General features: G+C 54.7%; 1 protein-coding gene across 2 annotated transcripts in view; it reads right to left on the bottom strand.

Annotated features, from left to right (window-relative positions):
- Positions 1–13536, bottom strand: part of VIL1 (villin 1) — a 30708-nt gene extending 17172 nt beyond the window's left edge. Inside the window, exons 1-12 of one of the 2 annotated variants that reach the window (XM_003272358.2) lie at positions 13490–13536; positions 8818–8903; positions 8328–8402; positions 6867–7063; positions 4590–4698; positions 4326–4436; positions 3162–3364; positions 2974–3052; positions 2704–2802; positions 1773–1926; positions 683–783; positions 457–594 (exon numbers count right to left, since the gene is read on the bottom strand). In XM_003272358.2, coding sequence (XP_003272406.2) covers positions 457–594; positions 683–783; positions 1773–1926; positions 2704–2802; positions 2974–3052; positions 3162–3364; positions 4326–4436; positions 4590–4698; positions 6867–7063; positions 8328–8402; positions 8818–8892 — 1341 coding nt within the window. In that variant the 5' untranslated portion in view covers positions 8893–8903; positions 13490–13536. Of the gene's footprint in view, positions 1–456; positions 595–682; positions 784–1772; positions 1927–2703; positions 2803–2973; positions 3053–3161; positions 3365–4325; positions 4437–4589; positions 4699–6866; positions 7064–8327; positions 8403–8817; positions 8909–13489 lie in introns of those variants that run through there. The other variant, XM_030802493.1, reaches the window with a different exon arrangement.
- Between the last annotated feature and the right edge of the window lie 499 nt (positions 13537–14035).

The raw sequence follows: 14035 nt of genomic DNA, 5'->3' as shown, positions 1-14035 counted from the left end.
CCAGTCTGAACCATACCTCAGTTCTGATCTCAACCTCAAACCTAATTCTTTCCCAGACCCAGCCCAGCCCTGTCCTACCTACAACCCCAGCCTTAACCCCAAACCTCCTCTTTCCTTTCTGCTCCTTCTTCAGGGAAGCATCACAGGCACCACACCACTCAGTCCTCGACACACTCCCTGCTCCCTCGCATCTAGACACAAAAACCCACGGGCAGAGCAGGTGACAAGAATGTGCAGAAGGCAATGAAAATTGGAAGGAAGACTCAGAGAATCAAAAGGAAAAGGGCTGTGAATCGGGGTACTAGCGGGACCTCATAGCCAAAGCAGTCCTTCTTAAAGGGGTGAGCTCCCCATCCCCAGAGGTATTCAACCCAAGGGTGATGGCCACTTAGCAGGAGTTTGTACAAGGCGGAGCTAAGCTGGCTGTGCTCTGGGTGGGACGTGGCGGGACCTGACCTGCCAGATGTAGAGCAGGTAGTGCTGCTTCTCGCCGATGAGGTAGGTGTAGAGCAGCAGGTAGCAGTCGCCCCCATAGAAGTGGCCTAGCCACTTGGAATCCACAGGTACCAGCTCTAGGTTCTCAATGCGCCACACCTAGGGCCAGTACCAGGCCAGGGTGAGGTCCAGGACAGGCTCCACCATCTCTGCTCCACCCAGCACGGGCCTCTCTGCCCTCACATACCTGCACTTCCCCACTCCCATCATCTACCATCTTCTGCTGGGCAGCCACCTGAGGCTTGACATGCATGGATGTGGCATCGAACTTCACCTGTTCCACTTTGGCTACAGTGGGGGAAATCATGAAACCAGTTGTCACCAGCTGAGGTCTCCCAGGTCCTCACAACAGCCCTGAACGGTGGCTACAATTCTTAGACCCATTTTCAGATGAGGAAACCGAAGCAAGAAAGATTCAGTAGCTTACCCGGTTGCACAGAATGTGGCAGAGCTACAATAGAGAACCGTATCTCCCTCCCTCTAAAACTCCCGCTCCCAGGGAGCCAGGAGAGGCATAAGAGCAAGGCTTTAGCTTTGTTGATCTACGTCCTGACCCCTGCAGCATTCAGACTTCAAGCCTTGACCTTGTCTCCCAGCTCAGTAGGGAGCTCTGCAATGATGGGGGCTGTACACTATTATTTCTCCTCTCCTAGGTGCCGGGCACTGAGCTTGCCCTCAGCAAATACTGGCTGGTAAGAGACTAGAGACTGAAGCTGTTTGGTTTCCAGGGAGGCCCAACCCCATCCCAAATGAAATATCACATCACTGTCAGCTCCCTTTTTTTTTTTTTTTTTTTTTTTTTTTGAAACGGAGTTTCGCTCTTGTTGCCCAGGCTGGAGTGCAATGGCACGATCTTGGCTCACTGCAACCTCCACTTCCCGAATTCAAGCGATTCTCCAGCCTCAGCCTTCTGAGTAGCTGGGGTTACAGGCATGCACCACCATGCTTGGCTAATTTATTATTATTTTTTTTCAGTAGAGACGGGGTTTCACAGTGTTAGGCTAATCTCAAACTCCTGACCTCAGGTGATCCACCCGCCTCAGCCTCCCAAAGTGCTGGGATTACAGGCATATGCCACCATGCCCAGCCCTCTCAGCTCCCTTTCTGTGACAACTAGAGTTTGTCCATGTCCTCATCTGCTAGGACAAGCCCAGAGCCAGCGTAAAAGTCTTCGTGGAAGATGCATGTCAGGGAAGGAGGGTGGGTGGTGGACCAAGTGGCTCTCCTGGCCCAGCTCCTGGATCCTGGCTCCCTCACTGCCCCCACCTGGCCCTCACCCACGGAGCCCACAGTGTGGGTTTTGCCTAGGCCTGAGGTCCAGTTGGACGCTGTCCACTTCTGGAAGAGCTGCTGAAAGATGGCTGACTCAGCCCCATCATTTTGCACCTCCACCTGTGTGCTTGGTGGGTACTGCTTGGCTTTGACGAAGTTCTGGAAAGAGAAAGGGGTGGCTGGAAGCTATGCCCCTCCCCTAGTTCCCACTCCCAATGCAAGCCAAAACCTGGCTGTAACCTCACCAGATCCACCATCAGATCTACCCCGGCACCAAATCTGAACCCAAACCCAATCCCAATGCTAATCCCCAACCTAATCCTACTCTGACCCCAGCCTCAAGGTCAAATCTGATACCGCCTGAAACCTAACACTGGCCTCAAGACTCACTTTGACCTCAACCTCAAATCTAATACCCAAACACAACTCTGACCCCAATCCCAAAGCCAAATCTAACTCCTAATGTGACCCTACCTCAATGCTAATCCTAATGCCTAGTCCCCAGTCCAACACTGGCCCCAAACCAGTTAGGGTTATGACTCCAGCCCCAGCAATGACCCCAAACTCTGACTTGGCCCTGGTCTGAGCTGACCCAATCCCCTTTTGTAGGAAGCCAGCCTGCCTCCATTTCTCCTTCCCTTCTCTAAACTCAGCTCAGGTGCAGGGAGGTGAGAGCCCACATCCTGAGATGGCCCCAGGATTGCCTGGTGGTTGGCTTCCTGGTGTGCAGAGAACCCTGAAGATGACCACAGAATGGCCCCTCAGGCCCCTCCCATTGGGCCGGGCCCAGCCCTCATCCTGCTCCTCCCAGCCTTCCCTGCCTCTGCCTGGCGCTATGCCCTGGTCTGAGCCTGCCTGCCCACCCCAGGCTGCTATCTGCTCTCTCCCTCCCATCACTCTGCCCTCCTCCTGGACCCCCCCACCCCGCCTAACTACCAGCGCATGGCTCATGGCTCCCTTCTTCTCCTGCTCATTGGCTTTCTTCCCTCTCCACACGTAGATCTTCAGGCCCCCCTGGTCCAGGATGTAACAGTCCTAGAGTCGGGAGCGGTAAGAGTCTGATGGAGCTGGAAGTGCTGGACTGGGACAGCCTCACACAAAAAAAGTCTCTCCCTCCCATGCCCACCCCAAGCCCCCTGGAATTTTTCCTGCTTGAGGGAAAGGGGCCAGGCTGCAGTGGGCTGGGGGGTCTCCAGACCCTCTTACCTCATGATTGAGCAGGTCCTGTGTCAGCGGCCGCGTGGCGACTTCCCTCACCACCAGATTCCCCTCGGAGTCAGACACACTGCAGGACAGAAGCAAGGCATAGATGGGGAGGGGGCCCAAGCCCCTCAGCCAGGGCACCTGCTCCCAGGGAGTCCCCAGCACCCAGGAAAACCCCACTGGGCACTCACTGGTACAGTTTGAGTGCAGCCTTGAGTGCCGGCTCCACCACCGTGTCGGGCACGGCCGCCTTCAGCTCCTTGCGCTTGCCCAGCACGTGGTTCATCACCTCCATCAGCTTCGGGGATGCCGATTCATTCTCTCCATCCACCACGCCTACATAGGTGCGCCCTCCCCGCTCTTGGTCTCGGATCTCCTTGGCCAGAGTCATGCCCTGCAGGAAGGCCCCTGGTGACCCATCGGGAGTAGTGGGGGAACGAGGCAGTGTCTGCCACCCCACACCCTGCCAGGCAAGCCCAGACCACCTACAGCAGCCACAGGGGTTGAGACCCCTGCTCTGCTTTTCCTCATCGGAGGGGTCAAGCTTTTCAGGCATGTAAGGAAACCAGGGAGAAGGCAGCTGGGAGAGCAGGTTTCCCCACTGTCAGGAAGGTGCTCAAGCGGGCTTGCTGGGCCTTCTGTTCTGACAGTGTGGGAAATGTGTGCTTAGACTTCACAGTTCGGGACAAGAGCTGAGCCCCAAGGATCACAGTACTCAATCTCTTCAGCCGGGCGCAGTGGCTCATGCCTGTAATCCCAACACTCTGGGAGGCCGAGGCGGGTGGATCACCTGAGATCAGGAGTTCAAGACCAGCCTGGCCATGGTGAAACCCCATCTCTACTAAAAATACAAAACATTAGCCAGGCGTGGTGGTGCACACCTGTAATCCCAGCTACTCGGGAGGCTGAGGCAGGAGAATCACTTGAACCCAGAAGGCGGAGGTTGCAGTGAGCCGAGATTGCGCCATTGCACTCCAGCCTGGGCAAAAAGAGCGAAACTGCGTTTCCAAAAAAAAATATCTTTGCCCCCAAACATACTTGCAGTCTCACAGTGCACACACAGCGCCAATGTACTGTGAGTATAAATACACATAGGTCCGTGTCCATTTCATTCACCACTGGATCCCCAAGGCTTGGCACAGGCTCTGCCACACTGTAGAGACTCATTCTATCTGAGTGGATTGACCACAAGTACACACGCAAACTCCAACATGCACGCCTGCCCCAAACACATGGAGACTGAGCCACCTTCAAACACGCTGTCCCCAACAGTCAGCGGGGAGAGGCCTGGGGAAAGGAGCAGGTGGGGGCAGTCTAGGATGCGAGAGGGAGGTGTGGTGCATGGGCAGGTTTACCCTGAGTCTCTCCATACGATTGCTTTCAGGTCCATTCCACTGGATGATAAGCTTCCCAAGGTCCAGGAGGAAAACATCCCCTCGGTTGAAACTCTTCCAGGACATCTCTACCTAGGGAGCCACGGGGGAGGTGCAGACCCCACTCAGAGCTCACCTATCATCCATCATCTTGGCCACCCCTCCCTGCCCCTCACCCCTCCTCAGCCCCTGCCCTCTACCCTGTTCCTCACAGCCCTGCCCAATGCTCCAGTGGGGCCTGCCTACCTCTCCAGCTACCACGTTCCTCTTGCCCTTGACATGCAGCAGCCTCTGGACGTCATAGGAGTTGGTTTCCACGTGCTTCATGCCAGAAGCCACGCCTCCTTTCCGGATCCTGAGAAGAGAGGTGAGCTGACCCAGGGGAGTGGGCTAGGAGGTGTGCCTGGCCCCTGTTCTCCCAGGTCCTGGCTGCCACGCTGGGGTCACGTGAGGGCCAGGGTGGGAGTAGGCGAGGCGAATTAGGTGCTGAGGGTGCAAACTTTAGGGAGTCACTCACTGTCAGGTCCTGAAAGTGCAAGGTCTGCCTATGGCATGCCCTTGCACGACCCTGACAGTGAGAGCAACCTTAATGTCTGCACCCTAGATCTTCACTCATCTTGCTCTAGTCCCTGCCCTGTGGAGAGGCTTGCAAAGATAGGTCATGATATATGAAGAGTAGGAAATGTATTAATAGGCCAGGTGCGGTGACTCATGCCTATAATCCCAGCACTTTGAGAGGCCGAGGTGGGCAGATCATTTGAGGTCAGGAGTTCCAGACCAGCCTGGCCAACATGGTGAAACCCCATCTCTACTAAAAATACAAAAAATTAGCTGGGCATGGTGGCGGGTGCCTGTAATCCCAGCTACTCAGGAGGCTGAGGCAGAAGAATCACTTGAACCCAGGAGGCGGAGGTTTGCCGTGAGCCAAGATCACACCATTGCACTCCAGCCTAAGCGACAGAGTGAGCCTCCATCTCAAAAAAAAAAAAAAAAAGGAAATGTATTAACAAATAGGGACAGAATCCTGAGGACAGGGGATCAAAGTGGAAGAAAACAAAAGAAGGGAGAGGTGCCACTCCAGTGCCCATGGCAGTGGACTACTGCCATTGCGTGGGAAGAGAGGAGCAAGACAAAAAAGAGGAGTGGGAACTGTGGCTAATTAGAGAGCCCCCAGCCTGTCCTACAGGTCAGTAACAGCTCAGCTCCAGAGTGTGTGTTTTCCTGGGGAAAGCTAAGCTAGAACTTCAACTTGTACAGAAAAGCCAGCAGTCTGGGCTGGGAGTGGTAGCTCATGCCTGTAATCCCAGGACTTTAGGAGGCTGAGGTGGGAGAATCACTTGAGCCGAGGAGTTTGAGACCAGCCTGGGCAATAGAGCAGGTCTTCGTCTCTACAAAATATATATATTAAAAAATTAGCGCCGGCCAGGCGTGGTGGCTCACTCCTGTAGTCCCAGCACTTTGGGAGGCCAAGGTGGGCGGATCATGAGGTCAGGAGATCGAGACCATCCTGGCTAACACGGTGAAACCCTGTCTCTACTAAAACTACAAAAAATTTAGCTGGGCGTGGTGGCAGGCACCTGTAGTCCCAGCTACTAGGGAGGCTGAGGCAGGAGAATGGCGTGAACCTGGGAGGCAGAGCTTGCAGTGAGCCGAGATCGTGCCACTGCACTCCAGCCTGGGCGACAGAGCGAGACTCCATCTCAAAAAAAAAAAAAAAAAATTAGCTGGGCATGGTGGCTCGGGCCTGTGGTCCCCGTTACTCAAGAGGCTGAGGTGGGGCCAGGCGAAGTGGCTCACACCTATAATCCCAGCACTTTGGGAGACTGAGGCAGATGGATCACTTGAGATCAGGAGTTCGAGATCAGCCTGCCCCTGGTGAAACCCTGTCTGTACTAAAAATACAAAAATTAGCCAGGCCTGTTGGTGTGTGCCTGTAATCCCAGCTACTGGGGAGGCTGAGGCACGAGAATCGCTTGAGCCCAGGAGGCGGAGGTTGCAGGGAGCCAAGATTGTGCCACTGCACTCCAGCCTTGGCAACAAAGCAATACTCCATCTCAAAAAAAAAAAAAAAAAAAGGAAGAAAAAGAAAAGCTGTCAGTCTTGGTTTTTAGTGTGATAGGCCTGCATTAGAGATGGGGGAGCAGCTATTTGCCTGTTGGCTAGAGTTGGGGGCTTGATTAGGCACTGAGCTCTCCAGGACATTCAAGTAGGAGCTGATTTACAGAGATTCACGAGAGTTACAGAATTTCAGAACAGCCTCCAGACCAAGGACAGAGCAGTGGCAGAAATAAGAGTTAGGGAGTGGAAAGGTGAAGGACAATCACCAAAAACTCATGAGGGTCCCCCTCGTGCCTCCCCCCACAGCTTCAGGGTCCCTTCCCGGCCCCGGTCACCTCCCCCTGCTCCAAGTGTTCTTCCCAGGCCTGAACGGGTCTGGGTGTCCCTGCCTCTTCAGTTCAGCCCCAACATCTCTATCCCTACCACTCATCCTCATTCCCCTGGCCTGCAGCCCACCCTCCCTACACAAGGCCTTGCTTGAAGTAGCCTCGGAAGGCCTCACTCTCGTTGCCCTGGACCTCGCGGTGCTGCACAGCCCGGCCCTTCAGGAAGTCATCCATCTGTGTGGTATAGATGGCAGCTGCCCCCTGCTCATCCAGGGATGAGTCCTGGCCAATCCAGTAGTGGATGTCATAGGACAGGTTGCTGGCTGTCTTGTGGATCTAGGGAAAAGGTGTCCAGTGTACCCGAGACCCTGGGCTCCCACAGCCCCTCCCGCTCTGTGTGACTTCCCACACATGTGACATCCAGGACTATGGGGGAGCGTGGCATAGGGCAAGTGCACTAGGCTGGCAGTTAGGAGCCCTGAGTCATGGCCCAGCTCTACCATTGACTCTCTGAGAGACATGGCTTCTCCTCTCCAGGCCTCCCTTGCCTCATCTCAGAAATAACTTGCTTGTGCCAGGTACAGTGGCTCACGCCTGTAATCTCAGCACTTTGGGAGGTCGAGGCGAGTGGATCACCTGAGGTCAGGAGTTCAAGACCAGCCTGGCCAACACAGCAAAACCCTGTCTTTACTAAAAATACAAAAATTAGCCGGGTGTGGTGGCGGATGCCTGTAATCCCAGCTACTCGGGAGGCTGAGCCACGAGAATCGCTTGAATCCAGGAGGCAGAGGTTGCAGTGAGCCAAGATTGTGCTAGTGCACTCCAGCCTGGGTGACAGAGTAAGACTGTGTCTCAAAAAAAAATAATAATAAATACATAAAATAAAATAAAATTTTTAAATGAGTCAATATAAAGAAAAAAATACAAATGTCTTAATAGTACAGGTGTTACCAGGGTGTGGTGAAAATCAAGGTGATATGAAGATGACTGCGAGGCTGGGCATGGTGGCTCACGCCTGTAATCCCAGCATTTTGGGAGGCTGAGGCGAGTGGATCACCTGAGGTCAAGAGTTCGAGACCGGCCTGATCAACATGGTGAAACCCCGTTTCTACTAAAAAATACAAAACAATTAGCTGATTGTGGTGGCACGTGCCTGCAGTCCAAGCTACTCAAGAGGCTGAGGCAGGAGAATCGCTTGAACCCGGGAAGTGGAGGTTGCAGTGAGCCGAGGTCGCTCCACTGCACTCCAGCCTGGGCGACAGAGCGAGACTCCATCTGGAAAAAATTTTAAAAAAAGAAGATGACTATGGATTTTGGAAATGTGGACTCAAGTTAGGGTGATATGGCAACAACTCAGAAGTTTCCCCAAGACTGTGAATCCACAGCAGTTGGCCTCAGCTGGGAGCTCAGTGGATCAAGGGCAGCAAGAGCCTCTGACCTCTGTAAAGCCACCACAGGGTTGGGCACTTGGGTATACCCAGTAAATTGTGTCTTGGCGTGAAACCAGGCCAGCTCTCCCGACGGCCCCCAGCCTGTTTCCTCCCTGACACCACAGTGGGTTTTGCTCTCTGCTCAGCCCCCTCCCCTGCCCCTGACTCACAGCCAGGATGATGTAGCAGTCACCATCGAAGAAGCTTCCAAAGGTGCTGGAAGGAACAGGCACCATCTGCATGGCCTAAGGAGAGAAAGGGGGTCAGAGGGGCTGCCCTGGACCACCAGGACCCCTAGGCCTGGGAGGAGGGCCCAGGGGAAGGAGGCGTCAGAGAAAAAGAGCCGGGCCCAGGAATGAAAGGAGAGAAAAGGAAGAGAGAAGAAAACTGTGTGAGGGGCGGGAGAAAGAAAATCAACGGAGGGAAAGGAAGGGATGAGTGAGGAAGAGGAAGTGGAGAGGAAGGTTGAGAGACAGAGGGAGAAGAAATGGAGAAAGGGAAAGGGAGACCAGCCGGGGTGTGGATGATGCGGGAGGTGAGGGGCTGAGCTCTCGGGGGCTGCAGGGCAGGAGCAGAGGAAACGAAGAGAAATCCCAGGCCTCTGGCTTGCCTCCCTCCACCCCAGGCCTGCGCGGCCCCCATGCCCAGACAGGGCCTCACCTCAATCCTCCATATCTGCAGCCCTGGGGTGGTGATGTTGAGAGATCCTTTGACTTGGGCGCTCAGCTTGGTCATGGTGAGTGAGCCTGGGGGAGAAGGCATTGGGAGCAGGGGCACCCTGAGTTCAGATGCTTCCCTTCCAGCCTGCCCCTAGAGAACTCCCAACAGTGCCAGGAGGTCGCAGGCTCAGGGGCCTGGGGGAGCATAGAGGGTTACTCCCCACTCAGGGACCATTTCCGCTTGTTTAGCACCAAATCCGCAGTGTCTAGCACAGTGACTTTGCTCGATAAAGGAAGAGAGGGGGAGGGAAGGAGTGAGAGATGGATGAATGAATGAACAGAGTGAACCCTCCCACTGTGAACCACTTTCTGCCCGCTAAACTGGAAGGAACCCCCCTCCCCAAGATTTTCTCCTCATGTCAGCCCTTTCTCATTATTTTTTTCTTCTTTTTGAGATGGAGTCCCGCTCTGTCGCACAGGTGGAGCGCAGTGTCGTGATCTCGGCTCACTGCAACCTCTACCTCCCAGGTTCAAGTGATTCTCCTACCTCAATCTCCCGCATAGCTGGGATTACAGGCACGAGCCACCACGCCTGGCTAATTCTGTATTTTTAGTAGAGACGGGGTTTCCCCATGCCGGCCAGGCTGGTCTCAAACTCCTGACCTCAGGTGATCCACCTGTCACAGCCTCCCAAAGTGCTGGGATTACAGGCATGAGCCACTGTGCCCGGCCAGCTCTTTTTGCTTGGACCTGTAGCTGTGCTCGCTCCAGCTGCTCATCAGCCTCAGCTGGGGAGCTTCTGAACGTGCTGATGCTCCAGGCTCTGGCGATTCTGATTTAATTAGGCTAGGGTGGGGCCTGGGCATGGGTGCTTTATTTTCTGCCTTTTGGGAGGTGGGGCATGGGTGCTTTTAAAACTCCCCAGTGATTCTGATATGAACTAGGGAAGACAGCCATTAGTGCCCAGTTATTCTCCTCCCTAGTTTTGAGGCTCCTCCTCACCAGGCCAGAGGCCACCCCGATCTCCATGGAGCCTATCACCCAGCCTGGCAAAGAGCTGCCCTCCATGAATGCTCCTTGAACTGATGAATAATGAATGAAAGGGCATGTGGCCGACAGGTCAGGCCTCCACTCACTGACAGCGTGAAATCTCACTATCTAATCTCTCCTCGCACCTTGACTTTGAGTCACCTCTTAGTGACTTGGCCTTTTAGTACTTAGAAACTCCCTTTTCTGAGCCCTGAGAGGTGGCTGCTGCTTCCCTGGCATTCTAGAGTTTGAGGTAATGCCCTGCCCAGTCTCTGATCATTGCCTCCTCCGGCTGATCAGCAGCAGCTTGCTGTGTATCTGTAGGAGCCCTTTGGGCTTGGGTCCTGTCTGTTGGCCTGTTGGCTATGGCCTTCTCCATCAGGCAACCATGGTCTCCTCCATCAGGTATTTTTCAACCTACAAAGTCCCCAGGGCTCCCAGGATTCCTGGTCCAGCAGAACCAAGTTGGGTATAAAGAGGAGACCGTTTTCTGTTTCATTTCTATCATCACCTTTGTCTCTGTCCCCTCCTTTTATGTATTTATTTATGTATTTATTTATTTATTTATTTGAGACAGAGTTTCCCTCTTGTTGCCCAGGCTGAAGTACAATGGCGCAATCTCGGCTCACTGCAACCTCCGCCTCCCGGGTTCAAGTGATTCTCCTGCCTCAGCCTCCTGAGTAGCTGGGATTACAGGTGCAAGCCACCAAGCCCAGCTAATTTTTGTATTTTTAACAGAGACGGGGGTTTCACCATGTTGGCCAGGCTGGTCTCCAACTCCTGACCTCAGGTGATCCACCCGCCTCAGCCTCCTAAAGTGCTGGAATTACAGGTGTGAGCCACCGCGCCCGGCCCCATCCCTCTTTTTCTTTGACACTCACTAGCTGTATGAACGTGAACTTCCCTTCTTCATCTATGAGCTGAGGGGGTCAACTTAGGGGGTTAACTAAATTGATGATCTCTAAAGTCTCACCCAGGGACATGCTGATTCCAGGGGTAACTGACAGCAAGAGGAATAGAGGGTGGACATGAGAAGGCACTTCTTGCTTATCAGAGAGGGGATTCAGGGGAGCAGAGACTTGAAAAAGCCAGAGCTCCCCCTCCCCAGAGAGAAATCAGGATTGGGGCCAGCCCCCACAGGCCAAAGGTGAGCAAGGGGACTCAGGAGTGGAAGCTCTGAGACGTGGCTCCCCTACCTGGTGTATACCCTCCAGCTGCTCCTGCCCTCTACCCATGTTGGTCAGAGCAGATGCCTCTCCTCCACCCCTTGGTAGGGCCTCCTCCTCACTTCTCCTGTCTTCCCTGAACTGCCAGGAACACCAGGGCCTCTCACTTCCCCCAGCCCTGCCACCGTGGACTCTGGTTTGGATTTGAGTTGTCTCCTCCTTCAGCTTTAATTCACTGGCTTCTTCCACTCCTGGTACTTTATCTTCTGTGTCACCAGACCAGGGAAGGGCACGGTCACCCCAAGACCCCAAAGCCAGCCATCTGTGCAGCATCCTGGACTCCTTCTGCTCCTGCCCTTCCGTCCACCTAAACTCCCTTGAGTCTCCCCACTACACACAGCCCCCTGGCCCCTCTCTGCTGGCATTCTGCCCTCTAGAAATGCCACACTGCCGGCGGCCCCACTCCCATGCTGCCTCTCACCCCATGCCTGCTTGCACTGCTCCCACATGGAACGCTCTCCCCACCTTTCTGACACTAACATGCTCTTCTAGACTCAATTTAGATCTCATTCCTTCCGGGAGACCTTCCTAGAATCCTCAGGCTGGACAAGGGGCCCCTTGGCATCCTGGACTGTCCCCTCTCTTGGGCCCCTGACCACATGGTGATGAAATAACCTGTTTGTAAGTTTGAGGTCTCTGAGCTCCAAGACCTAGATATGTTTGTCTTTGCAGCCCCCAGCTCCTAGCACATAGTAGGTGCTCAACAAATACTCATGATGTGAAAGGCTGAACTGTGGGATGGAAGGAGGACCCTCCCGGGGCACTGGAGGGGTTTGGGCTCCCACTGTCTGCAGGTCCATCTTGCCTTTCTTTTTTTTTTTTTTTTTTTTTTTGAGATGGAGTCTCGCTCTGTCACCCAGGCTGGAGTGCAGTGGCGTGATCTCAGCTCGCTGCAAGCTCCGCCTCCCGGGTTCACACCATTCTCCTGCCTCAGCCTCTCCAAGTAGCTGAGACTACAGGCACCCGCCACCACGCCCGGTTAATTTTTTGTATTTTTAGTAGAGACGGGGTTTCACCGTGGTCTCGATCTCCTGACCTCGTGATCCGCCCGCCTCGGCCTCCCAAAGTGCTGGGATTACAAGTGTGAGCCACCGCGCCCGGCTGACTCCATCTTGCCTTTCTTTCTTTTTTCTTTTTCTTTCTTTTTTTTTTTTTGAGTCAGTCTCACTCTGTCACCCAGGCAGGAGTGCAATGGTGTGATCCTGGCTCACTGTAATCTCCGCCTCCTGGGTTCAAGCGATTCTCGTGCCTCAGCCTCCCAAGTAGCTGGGACTATAGGCGTGTGCCAGCACACCCAGCTAATTATGTATTTTTAGTAGAAATGGGTTTCACTGTGTTGGTCAGGCTGGTCTTGAACTCTTGACTTCAAGTGATCCACCCTCCTTGGCCTCCCAAAGTGCTAGGATTCCAGGCGTGAGCCTCTGCACCTGGCCCACCATGCCTTTCTTATCAGAGCCCTGCTGTACTTGAGTCGCGGCTCTGTTGTACATGGGGTGCTGCCATGGCTCCTAGTTCCCAGTTGTGCAGCTCTGAGCTGGACAGGAATGTGGTGGGGCAGTGGGGGTGAAGTCCCACCCCTCAGACAAAGGACATCCTCCTGCTTCCCAGGCTCGTGATAGCAGAGGGAATGGACACCCTCCAAGACCCTCCAGCCCAAAGGCTCTGCCCCTCGGTGGCCTGCAGGAGGCCCCAGCAGATGATGTCCCGAGAAGACAGTAGCCAGTGTGTCCTCAGAGCCTGGTCTGCACCTAGCTCCCATCCCTAGTTCTGCTTAATGGGCCCACAGTGGCTGGGGAGGCCAATGGGGCAGCTCCGGGTAGAGGGGAAATGGGGCAGAGGTGCATGCTAGGGTGGCCCGGCATGGCCCGGGACCGAAGGCCCTGCCACCTCCAGCCCCTTGCCTCTGTGTGTGCCCGTTCAATTCCTGGTGGCTGTTGCTCATATGCTAGGAGCCAGGAGGCAGGGCCCGGAGGTCCCAGGAGTGTCAGAGGAATGGTGACACAAAGAAAAAAACACTTCAGATGAACAAGAAATGGGCAAAGAGATGAGCTGGTGGGGAGGGGGCTCAGGGAGTGAGGTCAGGGAGACCAACTAGTCCCGGTCTGCCCAGCACTGTCCTGGTTTTAACTCTAGAAGTTGCAGGGCAATTGGGTGACACCCAAAGTGGGATGGGGCTAGCCACAGGTAGGAGACTGAGAGAGCCATTGTCTGGGGCAGGGCCTGCAAAAGTCTCTCCCTGGAGGCCCAGGGCGGACACGCTGGGCTCCCAGCACTTCTCACGCTATCCAGAGTGCCAAGCCTCCCCTTCGAGCCCATACCAAGGTACTCCAGGAGGCCCCAAGTTGCCCGAGAAAAGCAGAGGACCCCGTCCCCTCACACCACCTAAGGTCTCCATGTGTTCCCACCAGGTTGCCTTACCTGTCTTGGGGAGGCAGCTGCCACCTGGGAGATCTCAGGGAATTGTGGCAAGCTGGCTGCAGAAGAGTGACCTTTGTCCCCACCCCACCTCCTCTAGGAACTGCCTTCACCATATAAGGGAAGATAGGGCCCCAGAGAGGTGAGGGGGTGGGGAGGCAGGTGCTGCCAGGTCCCTGGGAGCCCAGAGCCCTCGACAGCCTGACAACGAGAGCTGATGTGCCCCACCCTTGGCTTTTTTTTTTTTTTTTTTTTTGAGCCTCACTCTGTCATTCAGGCTGGAGTGCAGTGGTACGAACTCGACTCACTGCAACCTCCGCCTCCCAAGTTCAAGTGATTCTCCTGCCTCAGCTTCCCAAGTAACTGGGACTACAGACATGTGCCACCACGCCTGGCTAATTTTTGTATATTTAGCAGAGACAGGGTTTCACCATGTTGGCCAGGCTGGCCTTGAACTCCTGACCTCAAATGATCAGCCCGCCTCCACCTCCCAAAGTGCTGGGATTACAGGTGTGAGCCGCCGCGCCCAGCCCCTCCCTTGGCTTCTGA

The sequence above is a fragment of the Nomascus leucogenys genome, chromosome 22a (genome assembly GCF_006542625.1).
Source record: "Nomascus leucogenys isolate Asia chromosome 22a, Asia_NLE_v1, whole genome shotgun sequence".
Taxonomy (NCBI): domain Eukaryota; kingdom Metazoa; phylum Chordata; class Mammalia; order Primates; family Hylobatidae; genus Nomascus; species Nomascus leucogenys.
Note: the sequence above shows the minus strand (reverse complement) of the source record. Positions and strands in the feature narration are given on the sequence as shown.